Here is a 22,910-nt window from a genome sequence, read left to right as displayed (position 1 = left end):
GAGAAGAGCAGAGAGCCAAAGACAGAGTCTTTTGGAGATACTTGTGTGTCTGGTTCTGAGTTGGGCCTGCTGTTGTCAAGACTAACTAAACAAACTCTTGCCTATCAGTGAGATATGATTGAAACTACTTGAGAGCAGTGCCAAAGATACCCAGAATGTTCTTCATTCTGGACAGTAGAATATCATATCTGACTGAATCAAATGCTGCACTAAGGCCTAACAGAATTAATATGCGAGTCTACTGCCACAAGCAAATTATTACTTACGGGAAACTGAACAGCTTCACAATCATGCTGTGCTCTGAAACCAGATGAAAGGACCCCATCAGCTTATTACAAGTTAAATAACTGGTGATAGGAGGCCATAACATGCTCAAGAACTCTAGACAGAAAAGTTAAGTGAGAGAATGGCGTAAAATTGTTCAGATTGTTAGCAAGGGGTTACAGGTCACAGAACTGATTTTCAAAGTAGCTGGCACAGAGGGTCATGTTTACTATTGTCATAATGGCCGGGATTACGGCATGAAGGTAGGATTTGAAAAGCATGATGGAGATTGCGTCCAGTACACAAGTAGCAGGCCTCATCTTACAGAGCAAGTCATTAATAAATGGAGAAGAAACCTATTCAGTATTTAACTTACAGAAAATGTTAAAGATTAAGATAATTAAAGATGTTCATATAATCATTGTATTTGCATCTTATGAACAATTACATTCCAAATTTGGTTCTGATGTGCCATCTGTTGGAATGAAAAATGCAATACATTTTCTTACTACATGCTACAAAAATGCATTCTAATAGATAGCATTGCAAACATTAATATTGAGTATGCTGAGGTCTACATTGATTACTTGGATTTCAGCCTGTCTTGGGTGGGTAGCACAGCTAGTCACTCCTAATCCGTTAACAGCAATATTTGGTGTCCTAATGAATGGTATTAAAGCACATGGGCATACCATACTACTAGCATGCAGATTTATTTTGCTCAAATGGAAGTATCCTAACCTACTGTACCTTCTACAACTCAGTGGGTAAGCAATGTTCTATATTATCTCAGAGTAGAAAAAACATTTTTCTCTTATACTATATGTCCAAAACATTTTTAATAATTTTTTATTATTTTAGAATAAACATGTTATTAATCATTTCATCATCTCTCTATTATAAAAGAAAATCTTGAGACGAGACTATTGCCAAGAGATCTTTTCAAGTCCCGCAAGATGAGACTTTTCCCATGAGATTTTTTCAAGTCCTGCCCTCCTCTCAACCACTTTCAGCCACACCCATGGTCCCCTCACCTCTCATTCATGTGAATGCTTTAGTCAGACACAGTTCCTGTGCTCTAAGCTCTGATAAATTTTTACATTTTCCTCACTTTAAGTTTCCAATAAAAGTAGACATATTATGTCCAAATCTTATTGAAGAATTTCATTGCCGAAGGGTTATCAGCAGAAGAAATGAGTACACGTGTAATCCTAGCACAGAGAAATGATGAAGTCAAACGAATTAACACGAAAATTGTTGATCGCTTACATGGCAAATTGGTTAAATGCATATCAATATACTCTGCTGAAACAGTTGGTGGTGATGTTGTGGAAGATGAAAACATCAACTTACAATATCCCGTAGAATATCTACAACTTTTAAGACCGTCCCGCCTTACAGCGACCGAATTACTGCTGAAAGAAGAATGTATCGTAATGTTATTGTGTAATTTATGTCTGAGTGATGGGCTATGCAATACGACAAGATTAGTTGTTTTCAAACTTGGTTGAACAATTCTGACATGTAAAATTTTAACAGGCAACAAGAAAGGTAATGTAGTATATCTTCCACGTATGACATTAGACACCAAGGGAGATCTTGATATGCCATTCGTATTAAAACATTTACAGTTTCCCGTTAGAATAGCTTTTACTATGACAATTAACAAATCACAGAGACAAACGTTCAAAAAAGTCGGTTTATTTATTAGAGAGAAAGAAATGATATTCAATCACGGGCAGTTATATGTTTCGTTGTCATGATGCAAGTACAAACACGGAATCAAAATTCAATGCCATACTGATGAAAAGTTCATTCAAAAAATTGTTTTTATTGAAGTTTTACAGTAAAAGTAAAAAACGAAACGTAATTTTCTGTCAATTTATTATGTTTTACTATTTTTTACTATGGTTAATTTTTCGCTGTAATGTAAAATAGTTAGTTCTATTATGCATATGTAACAATTCCCATGAAAATAACAATTTGTTTAAATTGTACATCCGCTTCCTCATACGTGAGCGGCTGATCAGCAAAATGGCTAGTGCATAGCGCCCGCTCAGGGGTTGGCGAGCAAAATGAGCAGGGGGCAGAGCACCCTAGTATTTTAAAAAGTTAGATTTTTTTTTGCTTGTGTCTCTCCTTTATCTGTTTCTCTTGGGTGGGGGTGAATTTTGTTTTCATTTGTCTTGTTTTTATTTATCCTTTACACTAATTTTAAAGTAAATGGTTCGATCTGTTGTATACTACTATACATTTGATTGAGTAGCATGTCACTGCAATGTTCTGGCTTTTGAAAACAAAATAAAACTTTAAACAGCCCAGTACACTGTAGTGTTGAAAATTACACTGCACATCTCAGAGTTGTAGACGATGTGAAGACCATGATTACCTTGTATAGATTAATACAATGCTGTTAGCACGTCTGCAATAGCAACAACTCTGTTTACTAAAAAAATGGCATTGTTTTCTGAAAATGACGTAGGGTTTCATACAAAGTGTTTTAGAAGTCATATTGATTTAATGCAGGAAAAGTGCTAACATTTGTGCGTGAATAAAATCAAACCAGTCTGATTTTGTCATAGCACATTGTATAGAACTATGACTGAGTCACACTACATGTGTGCTGTAGCTGTTCATGACTCCAGCTGGGATTGTCTAAAGATTATGAAAGTGAGGGTTATGACTGAATGAACAAGTTGTGCTGTGCTGACTACAGCCTCATTTTTAGCTCTCATACATAACTCCACTCTTTGAGAGTGAAACCAATCATAAGCATGGAGATGGCAAGAGCAAGTAGCGACATTATTAATCTACAGGAGGAGAATAAGGAGAAATAGTCAAAATAGAATTGAAACTAATTACGAAAAGTAAACACAAGGAGCATTTAAAGAAGTTAAAATATGGATACAAAAGTCAAAATCACAAAAAATTATATCAAGCAAAGCATATCTGAAAATTGCAAGAAAAACCCAATACTTATATTAATAAAAAGGCACCTAAAGGGTACGCAAGACTATTTGACTAAAGCGGGTATCCTGTTTAAAAGCAAAATGGCTTCAAGTGACTATAGTGATATAATAAATGATAAATATTTGATATAATAAACAATGCAATTAAGCATACATGATGATGGGTATGTCCAAGAACATGCAAGACTTCTATACAATTTAACTAACCCTTTCATCCAAAACACTGCCTAACTGAACTACAGTATATACTTCTTCTTTCAGCTGCTCCCGTTAGGGGTTGCCACAGCGGATCATCTTCTTCCATAGCTTTCTGTCCTCTGCATATTGCTCTGTCAAACCCACCACCTGCATGTCCTCTCTCACCACATCCATAAACCTTCTCTTGGGCCTTCCTCTTTTCTTCTTGCCTAGCAGCTCTATCTTTAACATCCTTCTCCCAATATACCCAGTATCTCTCCTCTGCACATGTCCAAACCAACGCAATCTCGCCTCTCTGACTTTTATCTCCCAAATGTCCAACGTGAGCTGACCCTCTAATGTACTCATTTCTAATCCTATCCAACCTCATCACACCCATTGCAAATCTTAGCATCTTTAACTCTGCCACCTCCAGCTCTGTCTCCTGCTTTCTGGTCAGTGCCACCGTCTCCAGCCCATATAACATAGCTGGTCTCACTACAGCATGTACTATTAGTACTTATTGTACTTAAGCACTATTAATTATATTAATTAAGCTGGAGTATGTGAATTTCCCCTTGGGATTAATAAAGTATCTATCTATCTATCTATCTATCTATCTATCTATCTATCTATCTATCTATCTATCTATCTATCTATCTATCTATCTATCTATCTATCTATCTATCTATCTAATTACCTGTTAATTCTTTGCCAAACGTGTTCCCATTTGCTGAAAGGATCTCATGTTCTCACCAAGGTCCATTAGGTGAGGTGCACCTCTGTTATTAATATTTACAGTATACAGCAGTGCATCCGGAAAGTATTCACAGCGCATCACTTTTTCCACATTTTGTTATGTTACAGCCTTATTCCAAAATGGATTACATTCATTTTTTTCCTCAGAATTCTACACACAACACCCCATAATGACAACATGAAAAAAGTTTACTTGAGATTTTTGCAAATTTATTAAAAATAAAAAAACTGAGAAAGCACATGTACTGTACATAAGTATTCACAGCCTTTACCATGAAGCTCAAAATTGAGCTCAGGTGCATCCTGTTTCCCCTGATCATCCTTGAGATGTTTCTGCAGCTTAACTGGAGTCCACCTGTGGTAAATTCAATTGATTGGACATGATTTGGAAAGGCACACACCTATCTATATAACGTCCCACAGTTGACAGTTCATGTCAGAGCACAAACCAAGCATGAAGTCAAAGGAATTGTCTGTAGACCTCCGAGACAGGATTGTCTCGAAGCACAAATCTGGGGAAGGTTACAGAAACATTTTTGCTGCTTTGAAGGTCCCAATGAGCACAGTGGCCTCCGTCATCCGTAAGTGGAAGAAGTTCGAAACCACCAGGACTCTTCCTAGAGTTGGCCGGCCATCTAAACTGAGCGATTGGGGGAGAAGGGCCTTAGTCAGGGAGGTGACCAAGAATCCGATGGTCACTCTGTCAGAGCTCAAGAGGTCAACTGTGGAGAGAGGAGAACCTTACAGAATGACAACCATCTCTTCAGCAATCCACCAATCAGGCCTGTATGGTAGAGTGGCCAGACAGAAGCCACTCCTTAGTAAAAGGCACATGGCAGCCCACCTGGAGTTTGCCAAAAGGCACCTGAAGGACTCTGAGACCATGAGAAAGAAAATTCTCTGGTCTGATGAGACAAAGATTGAATTGTTTGGTATGAATGCCAGGCATCACATTTGGAGGAAACCAGGCACCGCTCATCACCAGGCCAATACCATCCCTACAGTGAAGCATGGTGGTGGCAGCATCATGCTGTGGGGATGTTTTTCAGCGGCAGGGACTGGGACACTAGTCAGTATAAAGGGAAAGATGACTGCAGCAATGTACAGAGACATCCTGGATGAAAACATGCTCCATGGCGCTCTTGACCTCAGACTGGGGTGACGGTTCATCTTTCAGCAGGACAACGACCCTAAGCACACAGCCAAGATATCAAAGGAGTGGCTTCAGGACAACTCTGTGAATGTCCTTGAGTGGCCCAGCCAGAGCCCAGACTTGAATCCGATTGAACATCTCTGGAGAGATCTTAAAATGGCTGTGCACCGACGCTTCCCATCCAACCTGATGAGGCTTGAGAGGTGCTGCAAAGAGGAATGGGCAAAACTGGCCAAGGATAGGTGTGCCAAGCTTGTGGCATCATATTCAAAAAGACTTGAGGCTGTAATTGCTGCCAAAGGTGCATCGACATAGTATTGAGCAAAGGCTGTGAATACTTAAGTACATGTGATTTCTCAGTTTTTTTTTATTTTTAATAAATTTGCAAAAACCTCAAGTAAACTTTTTTCACATTGTCATTATGGGGTGTTGTGTGTAGAATTCTCAGGAAAAAAATGAATTTAATCCATTTTGGAATAAGGGTGTAACATAACAAAATGTGGAAAAAGTGATGCGCTGTGAATACTTTCCGGATGCACTGTATGTACATGTCATTTTGTTCAACCATGTTATGACATTTTTTTGTGATGTTTGGGGCATTTTTTGGTTATTTATTATATTTTGTTTCCTGGACATTCCCTAATATTGTGACATTACTTCACTTTTTGTAATTTTAATTTAGAACATAAGAAATTTGACAAAGGAGAGGAGACCGTTCAATACATCAAGTCTGTTTGTTTAGCTAATAGATAAGTTGTCCCAATAATTCATCTAGAAATTTCTTAAAGGTTGTCAAGGTTTCTGTTTCAAATACATGGCTCAGTAGCTTATTCCAGAGCCCCACAGCTCTTTGTATAAAGAATTGCTTTGTAGGTTCAGTCTTAAATGCACTTCCCCTTAATTTCCACTGATGTCCTGAAGTATGTGATTCAAACCTTGAGCTAAAATTTGTTTTTCCTTACCTTGTAACTATTTCTTTGACGTCTTGTAAAGCACTTTGAGCTGCATCCTTTGTATGAAAATGTGTAATGGAAATGCATGTTGGTCTTCTTTTCCACACTGTACAGCAGGTGTAGTCAAGTCACGTAGTAGAAATGTAACATGCCTCTGTGGTCACATTGTCTTTGTGGCCATTTTGGGAACAATGATCATGAACCTTGGTCAGTTGTTCAGATGGTGACCTCTTTGGAGACTATGACGGTTTGAGATTCATATAACTAATTTATTATGTACTTAATTTGTATGTACTTGTGTATTTTGTTAATTACTTAATTGTCCATTTTTACAACATGTTTTGTTTTTGTGCTTCAACTTTTTTTAAAGCAGATGCATTTTTTTTTTATTATTGTTTTACAATGGCGTGATGTTTAAACCTATTAGTGATTTATTAAAGTGGGCAGGTGCCCAAAATAGCAGTCGGGGGTGAAGCCAGCTATTGCTTGAATATGCCGTTTAGATTTTTTATTTTTTGTAGTTTAGTTAGAGCGCTTGTCACTGTGTCTTTAATAGGTGCTATTCTTTGCATTTTGATTTGATGTCTCCACTACAAATGTACCTTTTTTTATGTAAGAGCAGATTATGACCACTAATTCAAATCTGCTGAATTCAACAGGTCAGAGTCAATTACTTTTAATTGTACTTATTTGATTAGAGTATGCTTCTCTCTTTAAGAAGCACTGTGTTTTTTGTTTTCTAATACTTTTTTTAATTTCAAAGTTCTATTTTTCATTTAGGATACATGCAATATGTGGCTGGTAATTAACATTCCTTGGCAGCTACTTTTGAAAATATTGCTGACTGTCATCTCTTAATCATCCCTGGATAGGAGACAGACCCTCACTCAGTTATCTTGTGCCAGTTTAGAATGACTGATCAATATAAACAGCATGCATTTGAAGTGTGGGAGGAAAACCCACACAGACATGGGAATATGTAAATACCACACAGACTTGAATTATAGGAAATTTGACAAACTTAAGAAGACCATTCAGTCCATTAAGTAAGTTTGGTTAGCTAAACGCTATGATGTCCCTATATCTTATCCAGATATATTATATATATATACTAGCTGTGTAAGCCCATGCTGTAAAAAGCATGGGGTCCTAGAAACTATTGAAATTGTCAGAAAAAAAAAATTGAAATATAGAGATGTCAGGTAATTGAAAGAAACTACTCTGGGCATCTCTCTCCAAGGAGGATTCATTTTGCTGACATGCTTGCATCGTTTGTGCGTTAGTGGCTAAGCAACTGTCTTTCTACGGAGGTTTCGTTTTGTTGATGTGCTCGCCTCGCTTGTGTATTAGCAGCGGGTTGAAAAGTAAAAGGGATACGGTTTTGCTGATGTGCTAGACACGCTTCTGTAATAGCGAATAAGCAAGTGGCTCTCTCTTCGGATGTTTCATTTTGCCAACATGTTGGCCTTGCTTGCATATCCTCAGAATTGGCGCCCTTGGCCCGACTCCACCTCTCACTTTCAGACACACACTTCCACGCGTAGATGTTTATATATGATATATAAATATTGAAGTTGTTGTTGTTGTTTCCACCTGAACGCCATAACTCCAGTTGCTCCAGATGGTTTTCCCAGGTTTTCATCTCAAAAGCATTTTGGCTTAATTTTCAGTGCTGCTCTAGATTACACAAAAAGCTGCTTAACTGAAACTACTGGTATGTCACTGTAAAGAGAACAATTTAGCAGTTTATCTGTGATTGTGAGCATTAGTAGAATGAACCTTCCAGGACTGTAGCATGAAACAACAAAAAGCTGAGAGACCAAAAAGATGGAATAGAAACAGTGAAAGGGAGAACCTGTCACTAAATATGTATAGGGTGGTCCAGATCTGATTATGCAATTTTCATTACACTATAACTTATTAAGTTTATTGCATAGAGAATTCACTGCATCTGCCCTGCACATAGAGATTTCACTTAAAATTCTTTCTGTTGCCGATAGATGGCAGCACCTGCCCTGCATTCCAAAATGGCGGGGAGACAGTTGTCTGTCGAACAGTTGCATAATTAGATCTGGATTGTAATAATGTTCACATACTAAACAATCCTAAATGATTTAAAGAAATCAGTTAATTACTCTCATTGTAAAAATATCAACAACTAATACAGAAATAACAGAAAAAACACACTGATTCATGAAACCACACCTTACTTGAATTTTGCACTATGATAATCCTTTACTTTGATTAATTTCTGGATTTTTCCCTACCTTTTATGTGGGAAGATGCATATTTGAATAACTGACACAATAAATATTTTAGCTTTATTTTAGTTTGGGGATAAAATTATATCGGCTATTAAAAGAATCTCAAGAAGCAGCTTTTTATTTGTATATAACTGTATTGCTCCAGTGATACAGTGGACCAAAGAGCATCACTATGAAATACATATAGTATATATACTGTATAAGCATTAGAAGGACAATCAGCTATACAGTGGTGTGCGCAAAAGTAGGCTTTCAGATGTGTGTGCCAAACACAGTGTTTATTCTTGTAACAGGGGTGGGCAAAAGTAGGTTTACAGTTGTTCATATAGAAAAAAACATGCATATCATGATTATTCCAATTGCTTTTTTTAACATCATAGCTTTATTAATTTTACAGGGGTGGGCAAAAGTAGGTTTACAGTTGTTTGTATGGAAAATGATAAGCAGGTTATGATTGCTACACTCAAGCACACCTTTATAATAAGAAAAAGAAGAAGACAATGTACAAATAAATAATTCAAGAATAAACTCTGTATTTCACATACTCACTACTGTAAACCTACTTTTGTCCATCGCTATATACATAAAATGAAACTAATCTTCCTTGTGCATTTTTCTTCTTGTATGTGCAATCAGTCCTTGAATCAGGAATAGGCAAGTTCAGACCTGAAACTTCACCAAACCACTGTTCTTAATTAATGATTAATTAGTTTAAATTAACATATTCTACACATATCTTAGATTTTATCATGCTTTATTTTTACAGTCGCCTTGTGGTTGCCTGCCTAGGTCCTGTTTCTGCTTGTTTAGCTTCCTGTTTCTCCCTGTCTTTTAATGACTTTGACCAGTACAAGACATTTAGAAAACGGATGGACGGTTTTATTAATTTAAAATATGGAAATAAATGTAAAAGAATGGCATCCATGCAAATTTAACAATCTAACAAGCAAAACATAGAATCTGTTTACAAAAAAGCACTTGTTATAAAACTTTGCACTATAAGACTGCCTAGAGCTGCTTGGGTTCACATGACACTGCATTCTTTCATATCACAGCATAAAAACTGTCAACAGTTTTTAAAGTGCACTTACCTATCACGTACGAAAGGATCAAGTTCCATCCTGTGATAAAAGCCCACAATTCACCCACTGTTACATAACTGTAGAGGTATGCTGAGCCAGTCTTTGGCACCCGAGCTCCAAATTCAGCGTAACAAAGTCCTGCCATGACAGATGCCAGGGCTGCAATCAGGAAAGATACCACTATACTGGGGCCTGAATTTCCTTTTGCCACCTCTCCAGCCAGCACATACACTCCTGCCCCCAGGGTACTGCCCACTCCCAGGGCAATTAGATCAATGGTGGTCAGACAGCGGCACAATTTGGTGTCCTCCAAGTTATCCATATTCACCTTCTTCCGCCTTATGAGGCATTTTGCAAAGGATAATATACTCCTACGACGTAACATCTTGCAGCTTAATAATCTGAGGGGGGAAAAAGAAATATTCCGTTATTATTGTATTTCACTTTCACTGGCATAGCTTCTAAAATGTATAGAAAGTACCTTTTCTAGGCTTAGTTTATCAAGTTAAAGAGTCAGCTTATTGTGCATTTTCCTCCTTGCCTGGATACAATGAAACAGTATGTAACCTAAACACCGAGATGAGGAGACAATTATATACATAAAGCCACACCGGGGAGCCAGAATTGTATTTACTTTGGCAGGAAACATCTCAAGAAAGATTAGTTCTCATTTCTAACATTCTTTTGCCTGAGCAGTTCAAAGCATTTAGGATTTCTGGGTCTGGCTCTGAGCCTTTGGAGCATCCTTTTATTGTAACACAGTTTCACCACACCCACCATACTTTGCTCCCTGCTGGCATTCAAATCTACAATCTATCACACCCAAGGCCTCCTGATGGATGGTAAAACAAGCATCTTAGCCTGAGCTGACCTAAATGAACATTCCTGATTGCCCTTTCCAGAGTGGAGTAGTGTCATTATTACAGCCAACTCATATCAGATTTATTTCTTAACTCAATATAAATACACCAAAGCAAGCTCAGTAAAACTAAATATGTTCTGTGTGCCCCCACCCCCATCAGATATCTTCAAAAGTATTATCACTCATAAAAGAATACTTTTAAAATAAATGTTATCAACTTTCAACACGACAATGGTAATATAAAACGTCTACTTAAACTGGTAAACATTCATCCATTATTTTAAAACTACTTTTCCGTTATAGAGTTGCGTGAATCTAGATCTCTGATAGCACTGGGTGGTTTGGTAGGAATCAACCCTATATAGATTGCCAGTCAAATGCAGGACAAAATCACATACACAACACACTTGTTCAAACTAACAAATGGAGTTACAGCAAATAATGTAAGCTGCACGTCTTTAGGATGGGTAGGCAAGTCTATGAAAGCAATTATTAAGGAAACAATCTAGCAACATGTCTATAGAACAGGTATATTAGCAAATGGTTGTATTTAACCCATATATACAGTACATATACAGTAATCCCTCGCTATATCGCTCTTCGACTTTCGCGGCTTCACTCTATCGCGGATTTTATATGTAAGCATATCTAAATATATATCGTGGATTTTTCGCTGGTTCGCGGATTTCTGCGGACAATGGGTCTTTTTATTTCTGGTACATGTTTCCTCAGTTGGTTTACTCAGTTGATTTCATACAACCCAATCAGAGCACGCGGTTAAGTTCCTGGGTGCTGACTGGCTCAGCGACGGACAGCAGCATTCAATTCCGCTTTGTATTAGACAACATCTCGTCTCGCTCATTCAGCATCAACGTGTTTCATTGTGTAAAGACTTAACTTTTGTGCTCTTTTGTGTTTATCTTTGTGCGTAGTCAAACCCTTCGTTATGTCTTCAAAACGATCTGCTCCTGCTATTGCTTCTGGGGCCGTGCCCAAGTGCCAACGGAAAATGCTACCAATTGCCGAAAAGGTAAAAGTTTTGGATATGTTGAAGGAAGGGAACAGCTATGCCGCTGTAGGACACCATTACGGCATCAATGAGTCCATGGTTCGTTATATTAAGAAGGATGAAAAGAATATAAGATCTACGGCCGCAGTGTCCTTTAACCAGGGCACGAAACAAGTTGTAAGTGGACGTAGTAAGGCGGTTTATGCTGTATAACTGTGCAGGAAAGGTTTATAAGAGTGTGGGAGAGTTTATTAGGGCACAAAATATATAAAAATAACCATGTAAACATATGGTTTTTACTTCGCAGATTTTCACCTTTCACGGGGGTTCTGGAACGCAACCCCCACGATCGAGGAGGGATCACTGTATAGTAACTGACCAAATTATTAGAATACCCATGTACCTGCTTACACATGCAATTATCTAATCAGGTAATGATATGGCAAGAAGTGCCAATGCCTGAACTCCTGCAGATACAGGTCAGAATTTTCAGTTATATGTTCACAATAAACACCAGAATGGGGAAAAAATGTGATCTCAGTGATTTCAACCATGACATGATTGATGATGCCAGACAGGTCAATATGAATATTTCTGTAACTGCTGATCTCCCTGGATTTTCACACACTACAGTCTTTCAGTTTACTCATTAAGGTGCAAAAAAAGAAAACATCCACTGAGTGGACATTCTACGGACAAACACCTTGTTGATAGGAGAGGTCAGGGGAGAATAACCAGGCTGGTTTGAGTTGATAGAAAGGCTATGGAAACTCAGATAACCACTACGTTCAACTGTGTTGAGCAGAAAAGCATATCAAAATGCACAACACATCAAACCTTCTAGTGGATGGGCTACAAAAGCAAAAGGGTGCATTAGGTTCAACTCCTGTCAGCCAAGAACAGAAAGCTGAGGCTGCAGTGGGCATACGCTGACCAAATATGGATAGTTGAAGACTGTAAAAAACAGCCTGGTCTGATGAATCTTTATTTCTGCTGAGGCAAGACATATGGTAGGGTCAGAATTTGGTGCCAGTAGCATGAATCCATGCAACCAGCACGCATTGTGTCAACAGACCAGACTACTGCTGCTGGTAATGTAATGGATCAGGGAATGTTTTCTTAGCACACTTTAAGGCCATTAATAGCAATCAATCACTGTTTAAATGTCGTGGCCTGTTTCAGTTTTGTTGCTGACCATGTACATCCCTTCATGGCCACAATCTACCCATCTAATACTGGCTACTTCCAGCATGCACCATGTCACAAATCAAAAATCATCTCAAACTGGTTTCATGAACATGGTAATTAAATCAGCGCCTTCCGTGACACCGGATCTGAATCAAATAGAACACTTTTGGGATGTGGTAGAGATTCTCATAATAAACGTGCAGCTGACAAACCTGCAGAAATTATGTGATGCAATCATATCAACATGGATCAGAATCTCAACGTAATGTTTACAGCATGTCACAAAGACCTGAGAGAGAGTGTGTGTGTGTGTTCATGTGTGTGTATGTATGTGTATATATACTGTATAATACAGATGCTACCATAAGATGGAAGTTCAGATAATATAGAATTGGTTAAATTGAGTTTTTTTAAAGCAGAATGAAAAACAATTGATACCAATCTTTTCAAAACATTATAACCCCCCATTTTAAAAATGTGGAAAAAACAATTATGCACATTGGTGTTATGATAGTGAGTAGTAAGACAGTATGAGCCTGGCCAACATCCAGACTAAATAAATGAAGTTGGATTCCATAGCATATGATAATTGTTTCCTTCTTTCCATATCTTTCATTTTTTAAATTTTCACATTGTACAATGTATTTGTTTTGACCGTTTGTTACTGATCCTTTACCATATATTTCCTGAGGCTCATCTGTCGTTTTGATCTTTAGTCTGGTCAACATGAGTTCTCCAATTGAATTAGTTAGGTATTTCTTAGAATTCAAACCAAAAAGCTGAAAGAACAGTCCCATAGTATTTTTCCAGGATATGAGAATTCCTTTGTCACAAGATGGTGTTTCTGAGCTAGCGGCTTACAGAAAAATAGACTTTCAGAATCAACATATGGTAAAGAATTTGAGAAGGAACCTCTTACACACTCAAGATGCAACATTGTTTTGGTAGGCAGTGTTTACAAAGCAAACCGTTACTTTTTTGTTGTTTTTACACATGCATTCATATAGCACTATATGTAGTATTACAAAAATAAAATCTGTATGTCCTTGGAATGTGCAATGCAAAGAAAAGTGCAAGCACATACATGGAAAATGTGAAAACTCCGTGACATTAGCCATCTTGGACTTTAACCCAGTCTCATGAAGCAGCATCACTAAATTCAGCGTCATTGTCTTGCACTAAATATGTCATATTACTTATATTTGATTCAAAGAGTGGTACAGTGGTTTGATTCCTGGCCCAGTTACCGACTAGGTATACCTGGCACTTTGTTCCTATTTCGATCTTGTTTTCCTCCTATATCCCAAAGACATACAAGTTACATTTAATGGAAACTCTAACCTGCCCTTGGTGTGGAAATGTGTGTGAGCATTTCCCATGATGAACTAGTACTAGGGTGTTGTACCGTGTTAGCCACTGAAGAAGGGGCCTGAGTTGCCTCGAAAGCTTGCATATTGTAATCTTTCTAGTTAGCCAATAAAAGGTGCCATGATGAACTAAAATCACAACTTGTGCTCAGTCCTGTCAATAAAGGCTAATGCTCACTATTACTTTAAAACAGAAAAATGGGGTAAAAATATTAATAATTGAGTTAGCAGCTGGTTTTGTGGCCTAGTATATAAAGCAAGGAATTTCACACTATTTTGAAAGCATCTAGCACAACATATGGACATGGCCTGGTCACCATTGTAGAACACACATACTCTTATTCTTACCAGTCAACCTAAACATTGAAATAAAGCTAGGAATAGGCATATCCATTCAAACAGAAAATGGAAACTCCATATGAATAGTGATTGGCCTACAATTTGAACCCAACAGTGAGGGTTGAGTGGTAAAAAATATTAATCCCAAAGTAATACTATAATATACAAAGTACTAATGTTGCAGAAATGTTCCAATTTTTCAAATCAATGTTATTTCTTTACAAACATGGTATATATGCATTTGCTATACAAAATTGTTTTAAGGTAAAGTGTTTTCTATAAGTTAAAAAAATATCTTGTTCGCTCTGGTACTTTACAATGGAGTGCATGGGGCACGGAGGAAAAGCTTAAAAACGTATCAAATATCTGCATTTTTCAAGCCAAGACAGCTGTTGAGCATTGATCCGTTTTTAAGGTGTTCCTCTGTGACTCCATCCATCCATTTTCCAACCCGCTGAATCCAAACACAGAGTCACAGGGGTCTGCTGGAGCCAATCCCAGCCAACACAGGGCACAAGGCAGGAACCAATCCCAGGCAGGGTGCCAACCCACTGCAGGACACACACAAACCAAGCACAATTTAGGATCGCCAATCCACCTAACCTGCATGTCTTTGGACTGGGGGAGTAAACCGGAGCGCCCGGAGGAAACCCACGCAGACACGGGGAGAACATGCAAACTCCACGCAGGGAGGACCCGGGAAGCGAACCTGGGTCTCCTAACTGCGAGGCAGCAGCGCTACCACTGTGCCACCCTCCTCTATGACTCACAGACTGAAAATGTAAAGTGCCACTGTGGGCAAGATATTTTTTTAAATTCATAGAAAGCAATTAACTTTAGAAAGCAGATTTTGCATGGCAAATGCATGTATAGCATGTTTGTGATGAAATAATGTCATCTTGAATAATACCAATGTTATCCTTTAAAATACAGAAAAGTATCACAATTAACAAAACTGAATAAAAGTACAATTAGATAAAGACTGAGAAGAAAGAATACTGCACATGAGCACTTGTTCTCAGGTTTCATGTTTGAATGTACCTGGAGAAGCCACTAGAACTGTTAAAAGTATGAAAATATCTGCTGATACAAGCTCATGGGTTTTTGATATACGTAAATATGTTTAACAACAGATCTAACAAATTGAGACTAGAATCCGTGACACAATATACCTGCTCATAACTGCTTAATTTCAAATTTTAGACTGAATATTAAGGCATCAAAGCATGGGCTCAGTAAAGCTACGTAAGTTTCGCTCTACTGACCATTTACGTTCACAAGTAACATCACACATAACAGAACTTTTTAAAACCAACTCAGTGACCACTTTATTCAGCACATCTGTCTAGCACTAGGAAGGGTATCTCTTCTGTTCCGAGAACAGCCTGATTGGGCTTATGCTTGGATTCAACAAGGTGTTAGAAACATTCCCCTGGAGTTCTGGTATATGCAGATCTCTCCCTCCACCTCAACATAAAGTGTCTTTATTGGATTGAGATCTGTGAACTGTGTAGGCTACTGAAATAAACTGAAGTCACTGTAATATCATGAAACCAACTTGAGATAACTGGAAGTAACTACAGTAAAACCTTGGATTGCGTGTAACTTGGTCTGCAAGTATTTTTCAAGATGAGGTAAAATATTTAATAAATTTTAACTTGATAAACGAGCGAGGTCTTGCAATACGAGTAGTACGTATGTCTGCTGAGTGTCACGTAATTACAACTGAGCTGATGGTTTTTCTCTTTCTCTCGCTGCAGGATTGTGGGTAATGTCTCCCATTCTCGGGCTCAGTCGGCATGCCTCACTCATATAGTCAGCATCTGTACGAGCGTATACTGTTTACTATAGCATTATGTAACGTGTGAGTCCCTGTCTTGCACCCCAAAACACGAAGTTGAGTCTCAGTACTTTACCAACACCAGCTTTATTCAGCTTGAAACAGGAACAGCGCGGTTATTTATTGTAGCGGGATCTGCCACTCTCCTATACACAGACACAGCAGTCAGGCAGGGTCATGGTCAGGTAATACTGTGTCCTGAGCATTTATAATGTTCCTTGTATAACTCATCAATGGCAGGCGCTTATAGCATGTCTGCAATTTTTTCAGATTCGCTTTTACAGCGAACTGCTACAGCACTGAGAGCCTGTGGTTGCTTCGGGACGCTCTTCTGCGTGACATCCCATTGGGTAGAATCCCAAAAGAGTTCAGAAACCTTACTGTGCGTAAAGCATTTTTTTTATTTTGTGTCCAAGCGTAGTGACTCTTCAGGCAAAAGCAACTGTCATTGGATAGTCACATGCTTAGCTCTTTGGTGGAGCAGGCTATTTTAGTTTAGCACGTAGGTGTAGTAAATAAAGTGGCAACTAAATATGTATGAAACCAATGGATTAGGCCTGCATGATTATGTGCAATTCTTTTTAAGATATAACAGAAAAATACACTACACCACTAAAGTTTCCACAAGAGATACAATACACAAAAAACCCAAACACCCACTACTAAAAGAAACACAGTAGCAGCATAACAAGAGCAACAGAATGACATCTGCAAAAATTGGCAGCTGAGGGAATGGCGCATGCTTGTCTCAGGTGTCAGACTGATATGTACAGCATGTTCATAGAATGCGTCTCTAAATGGATTGTGACTGGGCTTGACCGGTCAGATATGACTGCTTCATACGTCACTCCTTATGGTTATTTACTGTTTCATAATGTGAGAGGGGTGTGGACGAATCCGGGATGTTGATTGGTTTAAAACTGTAAGCTGCTTCAGCTAGAACACTGTAACAATGTGGACAGTACCGCTTCCCCTGAAATTGTTTTGTGTTTGTGGCTACACATTTGGCTATAAAACATGGAAAATATTGTCATTAATCTATTTCTATTGCTGTGTCACTAATCAGCTGAATCCATCTGTTTATCTTCTGGCATCATAAAGTTTAAAAAACATCACAGGAAAATAAATATCTTTCCTACAAGTAGTATCTACAGTACAGATGTAGAAAGAAACTTTAAAAAAGAATGAAGAACAACAATAACAAACTGGGTGAGTGCTTTTAGTTACAGATACATAAAATTTGTGTCCCCCCCCACCTCAAATAAGAGCAAAATTACAAGAAAAGATATCAGGTCTTTTTGGCTACTAATATCCTAATCTTAGGTCTCCAAAGTTTGCTTGGATAAATGAGAGGGGGGTGCTTAATGATAGAAATTAGTCAACAATTATGAAGAAAACATAACACAATGTGTCTGTCATCACAACTAATTTGAAAATTCCATGTTATCAATTTAAATGTGGTTTCTTATTTTAAATTAAGTTCTCTCCACCCATTTCTCATTTTAATTTTTCCATTATTGGAAGGCATAGCTCATCCCAACATCTTTGATTAATATTAAACAGAATTTTGCTGCAAACATCATTACACTCCTGGAAGCAGTCTAAGGTCCATCTGTACATTTGTTAAAGCCTGCTGGATGCCTCGTTAATTTTATGACAGTTTGCATATATAGTATAAATAACCATATCAGTGTATGTATACTATAACAACAGTGGAAGGTAACATAGCCTTGAAAGTTGATGTAAACAACTCCTAAATTTTGTTGATTACTTATAAACCCTCTGTCTTATATAAAAGCATCTGATGACAATAACATGATTAATGTTCAAAAAAATAAAAGTATGATGAAGGCCACAAAGCAAGAACTGATCACATCTCCCTATACACTCATTTAGCATAATCCATTAATTTTACAGGCATCTATTTAGGAATATTATGAGGAGTCAGTCAGTCATTCTCCAACCCGCTATATCGTAACACAGGGTCACTCACGGGGGTCTGCTGGAGCCAATCCCAGCCAACACAGGGCGCAAGGCAGGAATAAATCCCCGGGCACACGCCAGCCCACTGCAGGACACACACACCCACACACCAAGCACACACCAGGGACAATTTAGAATCGTCAATGCACCTAACCTGCATGTATTTGGACTGTGGGAGGAAACCCACGCAGACACAGGGAGAACATGCAAACTTCATGCAGGGAGGACCTGGGAAGGGAACCCAGGTCTCCTTTCTGTGAGGCAGCAGCGCTACCGCTGCACCACCTGATTATGAGGAGAATTTGCAACATTTTCATAGGTAGTGCCCAGCTAGGAATTGAACTTAGGCACCTGCAGCTATAGTGCTATCATGTTAACCAGTCTGCCAGACATCAGTTTAAGTAATTAACATTTAAGAAATAAATCTATATCCATTTTCAAATCCATCTTTACTTCTATATGTCGGTTTTTCATACATGGAATTCAGAAATGTCAAGATACCATATCACAAGGTATAGGACCCCAGACAACAGACAAAATAAAAAAGTAGTTAAGGGATAAAAATAATTTACTAGGAAACCAAAGGATGACAATTTGCTCATATTGCAATAGTTCAACTAGAATGTATCATGAAATAATCTTTTTTATTTATTTTTTTTAATTTTATTGTCATTATTCCATACAAATAGTCAATTTTTACAAAAGATAGGATTGAAAGAATCTTGAAATGCACAGTACCTTTTGTTTTGTTATGACCATCAAATCTCCTTGTTCCCATCTCCCAATGTCTTTTGCACTACCTTCTGATGTTTTGTTTTCTTTAACTTCCTCAGCTACTGGCCCATGGCCTCAGGCTGCCCCTCCATTATTTCATCACTCAGGCATTCTAGCTACTGTGTCACCTGTCAGCTCTCCCATCATGCATCTCTCTTTTCCACTATCACAGCCTCAACTTGTCAAAGCTTATAACAGCGTAGTAATTTTTACAAAATACAGGCAGCCATTCCATCCGTTGAGCTCAAATGGTACATAAATTGTTTCCATTACATTACTACATAGTTTCCGACTCCTGTGACCATTTGTTTATTGTGACTGCAGTACCTGAAGTGGCCTGTTACTCACTCTAATTTAATCAGCTGTGTACCATCAGTCTTTGATATATACTGGCAGTGTTATTGGGTATACTGCTAAGCATCAAGCATCTTGCTCATAAATGACTCTCCAAACCCCCAAAGGACCCCCGCACCATTCTTCAGTCAAATGTTAATATGAGGGACATTCAAAAAGTTTCCACACTTTCATATTTTCATTGGAAATGGTGAAGGCGGGAGGAGTAGTAATTGGGCATTAAAAAGTTGGTATGATGCTGGGAAAAATTGCATTGCAAATTAAGGTGACTATGTAGAAAAGTGATGTAATTTGTTTTTGAAATTCTTAATAAATATAGAGTTAAAAAAAGTGCTGAAACGTTTTGAAAGTCCCTCGTATATTGTGGCACTTGAACTTCTTAGACTGAATTAATATATCTCATCCAGAGAGTACCAGCACTTACATACTGTATATCCACTTCAGGCAACTGTGTGAATGTAGTCCTTAAATTTTGACATCATAATTCAATATTTAACTGGAAAGATCAACTTTATTGATACCTGATTTGGGACCACAAATGCACTCCTTAGCAATTTCGAAGAGTGCGGCCAAGTATGTAATTTGTGATTTAAGTGAAAAAACAACTTTATCAATATGTCTGACATTTCTGAAGGCATCAATCAGATCTCCACCATTCATTTTGGTTAAAGACAAAATAAATCCAGTTGCCTTAGTCTGTCAAAAAAGGAAATACCCTTCAGTCCAGGAGTGAACTCCATCTCTCTTTTCTGCACAGCTAAATTAGCTGCTTTGTCTTTTTTTTAGTAGTGTAATCAAAGCATTTCACAGTGAAGAATACTCAGAATATTGCAGATACTGTATAAGAAAGAGACCAAGTTTACAGAGATCTGTTATATATTTTAACATTAAAAGGCACCAGTAACCAAACCAACAACTTTTCAGTTTATATTCTGGTCCTTTAGCCTTTTTCACACCTCACTGCATCTTCCACTTATTGTGTACCTTGGTTAATGACTTCCAGGAATATTGAGTTAAGCCATTAAATGTGCCCGTTACATGACGCCATGTAAAAGTGTCTATGAAATGCATGGGTTGTGTTTCCAGCACTGTGTTTATGTAATGATTCTAAGAACACATCAATGCTAAGTGACTGTTTACAAAACATCTTTAAAATAAATTGCCCAGTGAAACTCACTCTAGAAGTATAGGATTGTCGAAATAACACCATAAAAAAATAATGGGGATGTTTCTCATGACTTATATTTAAAGAAAATAAATTTAGGTACTTTTGCTGCACTTTAGTTTAGCAAATTTAAGGCAGCATATTGGTCTGAATGATCATAGGATAAAATTTGATTTATGATATATCTGATATAACATCCTATACCAGAAAGTGTTGTTTTTTTCTGTTATAAGCTTTTAAATTGACTACCACATTGTCAGGGCAGATCTTCAGCTCCAGGATTTTTAATTCACTGCTTCATGAAGTCTTTCCAATATATATTTTTTATATATGGTAGAAGGACATAAACTTGCAATATCTAAGCTGAAGCCATTTTCCTGTTTTGCCTGATTTTGATAATTACATGGGAAATAATGCTGCAACCATTGCGGCTTATAGTCTAGCCAGTGGATTCACTGTTTATGAAAAAGAAACAAAAGATCTGCCCATAATAATGAAAAGGCTGAAAGAGGAAAAGCCATCCAAAAACTTAATGTATTATAAACCAGGCTGTTATGGTATGCATGCTCCCAATTTATTTGTTTTATAGCAAAACTGGTGTTTTGCACGCAGCTGTTCCTAATAGTCAAAAGAAAAAAGCTGAATACTCATATATTTTTGATTAGTTATATGGCTGGGGCAAAGGCCAGTGTCTCATTAGATAAAACGTTCACCTAATGCTTTCTATGCTATACACAATTTAAACCTGCCTTTTTGCAGCACATGCTGGACAATGCTGGCAATAATCACAATGTATCTATTACTGTAGTCAGTCAGTCAGTCAGTCAATCAGTCATTATCCAACCCGCTATATCCTAACACTGGGTCACGGGAGTCTTCTATTACTGCACTTATAATAATTATAGTGTATCTGTTTCTCTACTTTTATGCTTCTGGGTTAAATACATTACACATCTGTTTGGGAAAATCCTGGTCACTCAATTCTCATTATACAAGATAATCATATAATAGAAACTTTAGCAAACCATTGGTTTTACTATACAAATCTTCTGGCAAAGCAAGTTCTTTTATTGAACACTGCTGTGCATTCAATTTAAATATATCAAGGTATGTATACTATACAGAAGTTTTTCATATCAATGGTAATAATCGTACGTGCTTAAAAATGAATTGACTTTTGGTAAACAGCATTTTTTTGATGTGACAGTAACCTCTTTTTCTCCTGATCACTTTATTAGTCTTTATAGGCTGGAAGGCACAGTCTCCATTCAGATCTACAGCTCTAGCCCTGGGTAATTCAAGTTTGATCCCAGCCCAGTCACTTCTACCTGCTGGTTGCATGTTCTAACAATGTGGTCTCATATGTCCAAAGCACACATGCTAGGCTAACTGTCCTCTCTAAACAGACCAAACATGTGTGAGTGTGGTATGTTCTGTACATTCTAAGCTTAGTTCCTGTGTTGTGTCTTGGTATGCTGTGATGGGATTGACAGCTAGACCAACTGCTTTTTCTTGCTCCACAACACAACTAAACCACACCAAATAAAACTATTCATTTAACAATTTCCTATCTTCATTTATCATTTTTAATAGACAATGACTCATCTAAAACGGCACGCAACTGTATACCTTAATACCAAGACACATTTTCACTCTCTGCAAACACAAATTAGACAAAGCGTGGACTGGTGTGTAAAAAAATGGCTTGATAAAATGGATGGAACGCATTCAAGGACTGGAGCTGCATTTTAATAGTCCAGGTGGACAAATGTCTGTAGTTTGCTGAAGAGTTCTGAAAATATTATAAACAAATATGTGGCCTGCTTATATATAACATTGATAATATGTATATTTTCAGTGCATGATGTTTCTGCAGTCACAGTAATAAGGACACAGGAAAAGTATGTAATACTTAAAAAACAAAACCCACTATTATTGTATTTGCTCTCACTGTATTTTATTGAATTTGCTTTTAAGTATAATCCAGAGTGTATGCCAATTTACTTGTTTCGGTCAGCTCCACAATGATTGAAGTTTACCTCTTAGTTTCTTTTGTTCATGTCAGTTGAGATTGGCTTTGCCGTAACTATTAACACTGTTTAACAACAATAAAATATTTTTATGGTTTGTTTAGATATAAACTCCAATATGATGTGGACATGTCACTCACAGCAATGGCCCCAGTTAAAACTTCTAACACCGTAAATGTGTTTTCTGGAAATGCCCTCAACCAACATTGCAACCTACCCTATATAACCTGCTTACAGCTGGGAGGCCTATTCACCATACATCAAATCCAGCAGTCTGCCATTGCTCTACAGTATGGTAATTCTGTTTACTTCTGTTGACAGGGAAAAACTCCAGAAACTCTCAATGCTCTTACATGGGTAGTATCCATATCCATGAGA

The 22,910-nt window shown here is 37.7% G+C and overlaps 1 protein-coding gene across 14 annotated transcripts in view; it reads right to left on the bottom strand.

The window, feature by feature from the left end:
• Positions 1–22,910, bottom strand: part of slc7a2 (solute carrier family 7 member 2) — a 277,877-nt gene that overhangs the window by 48,106 nt on the left and 206,861 nt on the right. For 13 of the 14 annotated variants that reach the window (XM_028802059.2, XM_028802061.2, XM_028802062.2 and 10 more), the window contains one exon: positions 9,631–10,022. In XM_028802059.2, coding sequence (XP_028657892.1) covers positions 9,631–10,006 — 376 coding nt within the window. In that variant the 5' untranslated portion in view covers positions 10,007–10,022. Of the gene's footprint in view, positions 1–9,630; positions 10,023–10,102; positions 10,204–22,910 lie in introns of those variants that run through there. The other variant, XM_028802073.2, reaches the window with a different exon arrangement.

Source organism: Erpetoichthys calabaricus, chromosome 5 (genome assembly GCF_900747795.2).
Source record: "Erpetoichthys calabaricus chromosome 5, fErpCal1.3, whole genome shotgun sequence".
NCBI classification, from domain to species: Eukaryota; Metazoa; Chordata; class Cladistia; order Polypteriformes; family Polypteridae; genus Erpetoichthys; species Erpetoichthys calabaricus.
Note: the sequence above shows the minus strand (reverse complement) of the source record. Positions and strands in the feature narration are given on the sequence as shown.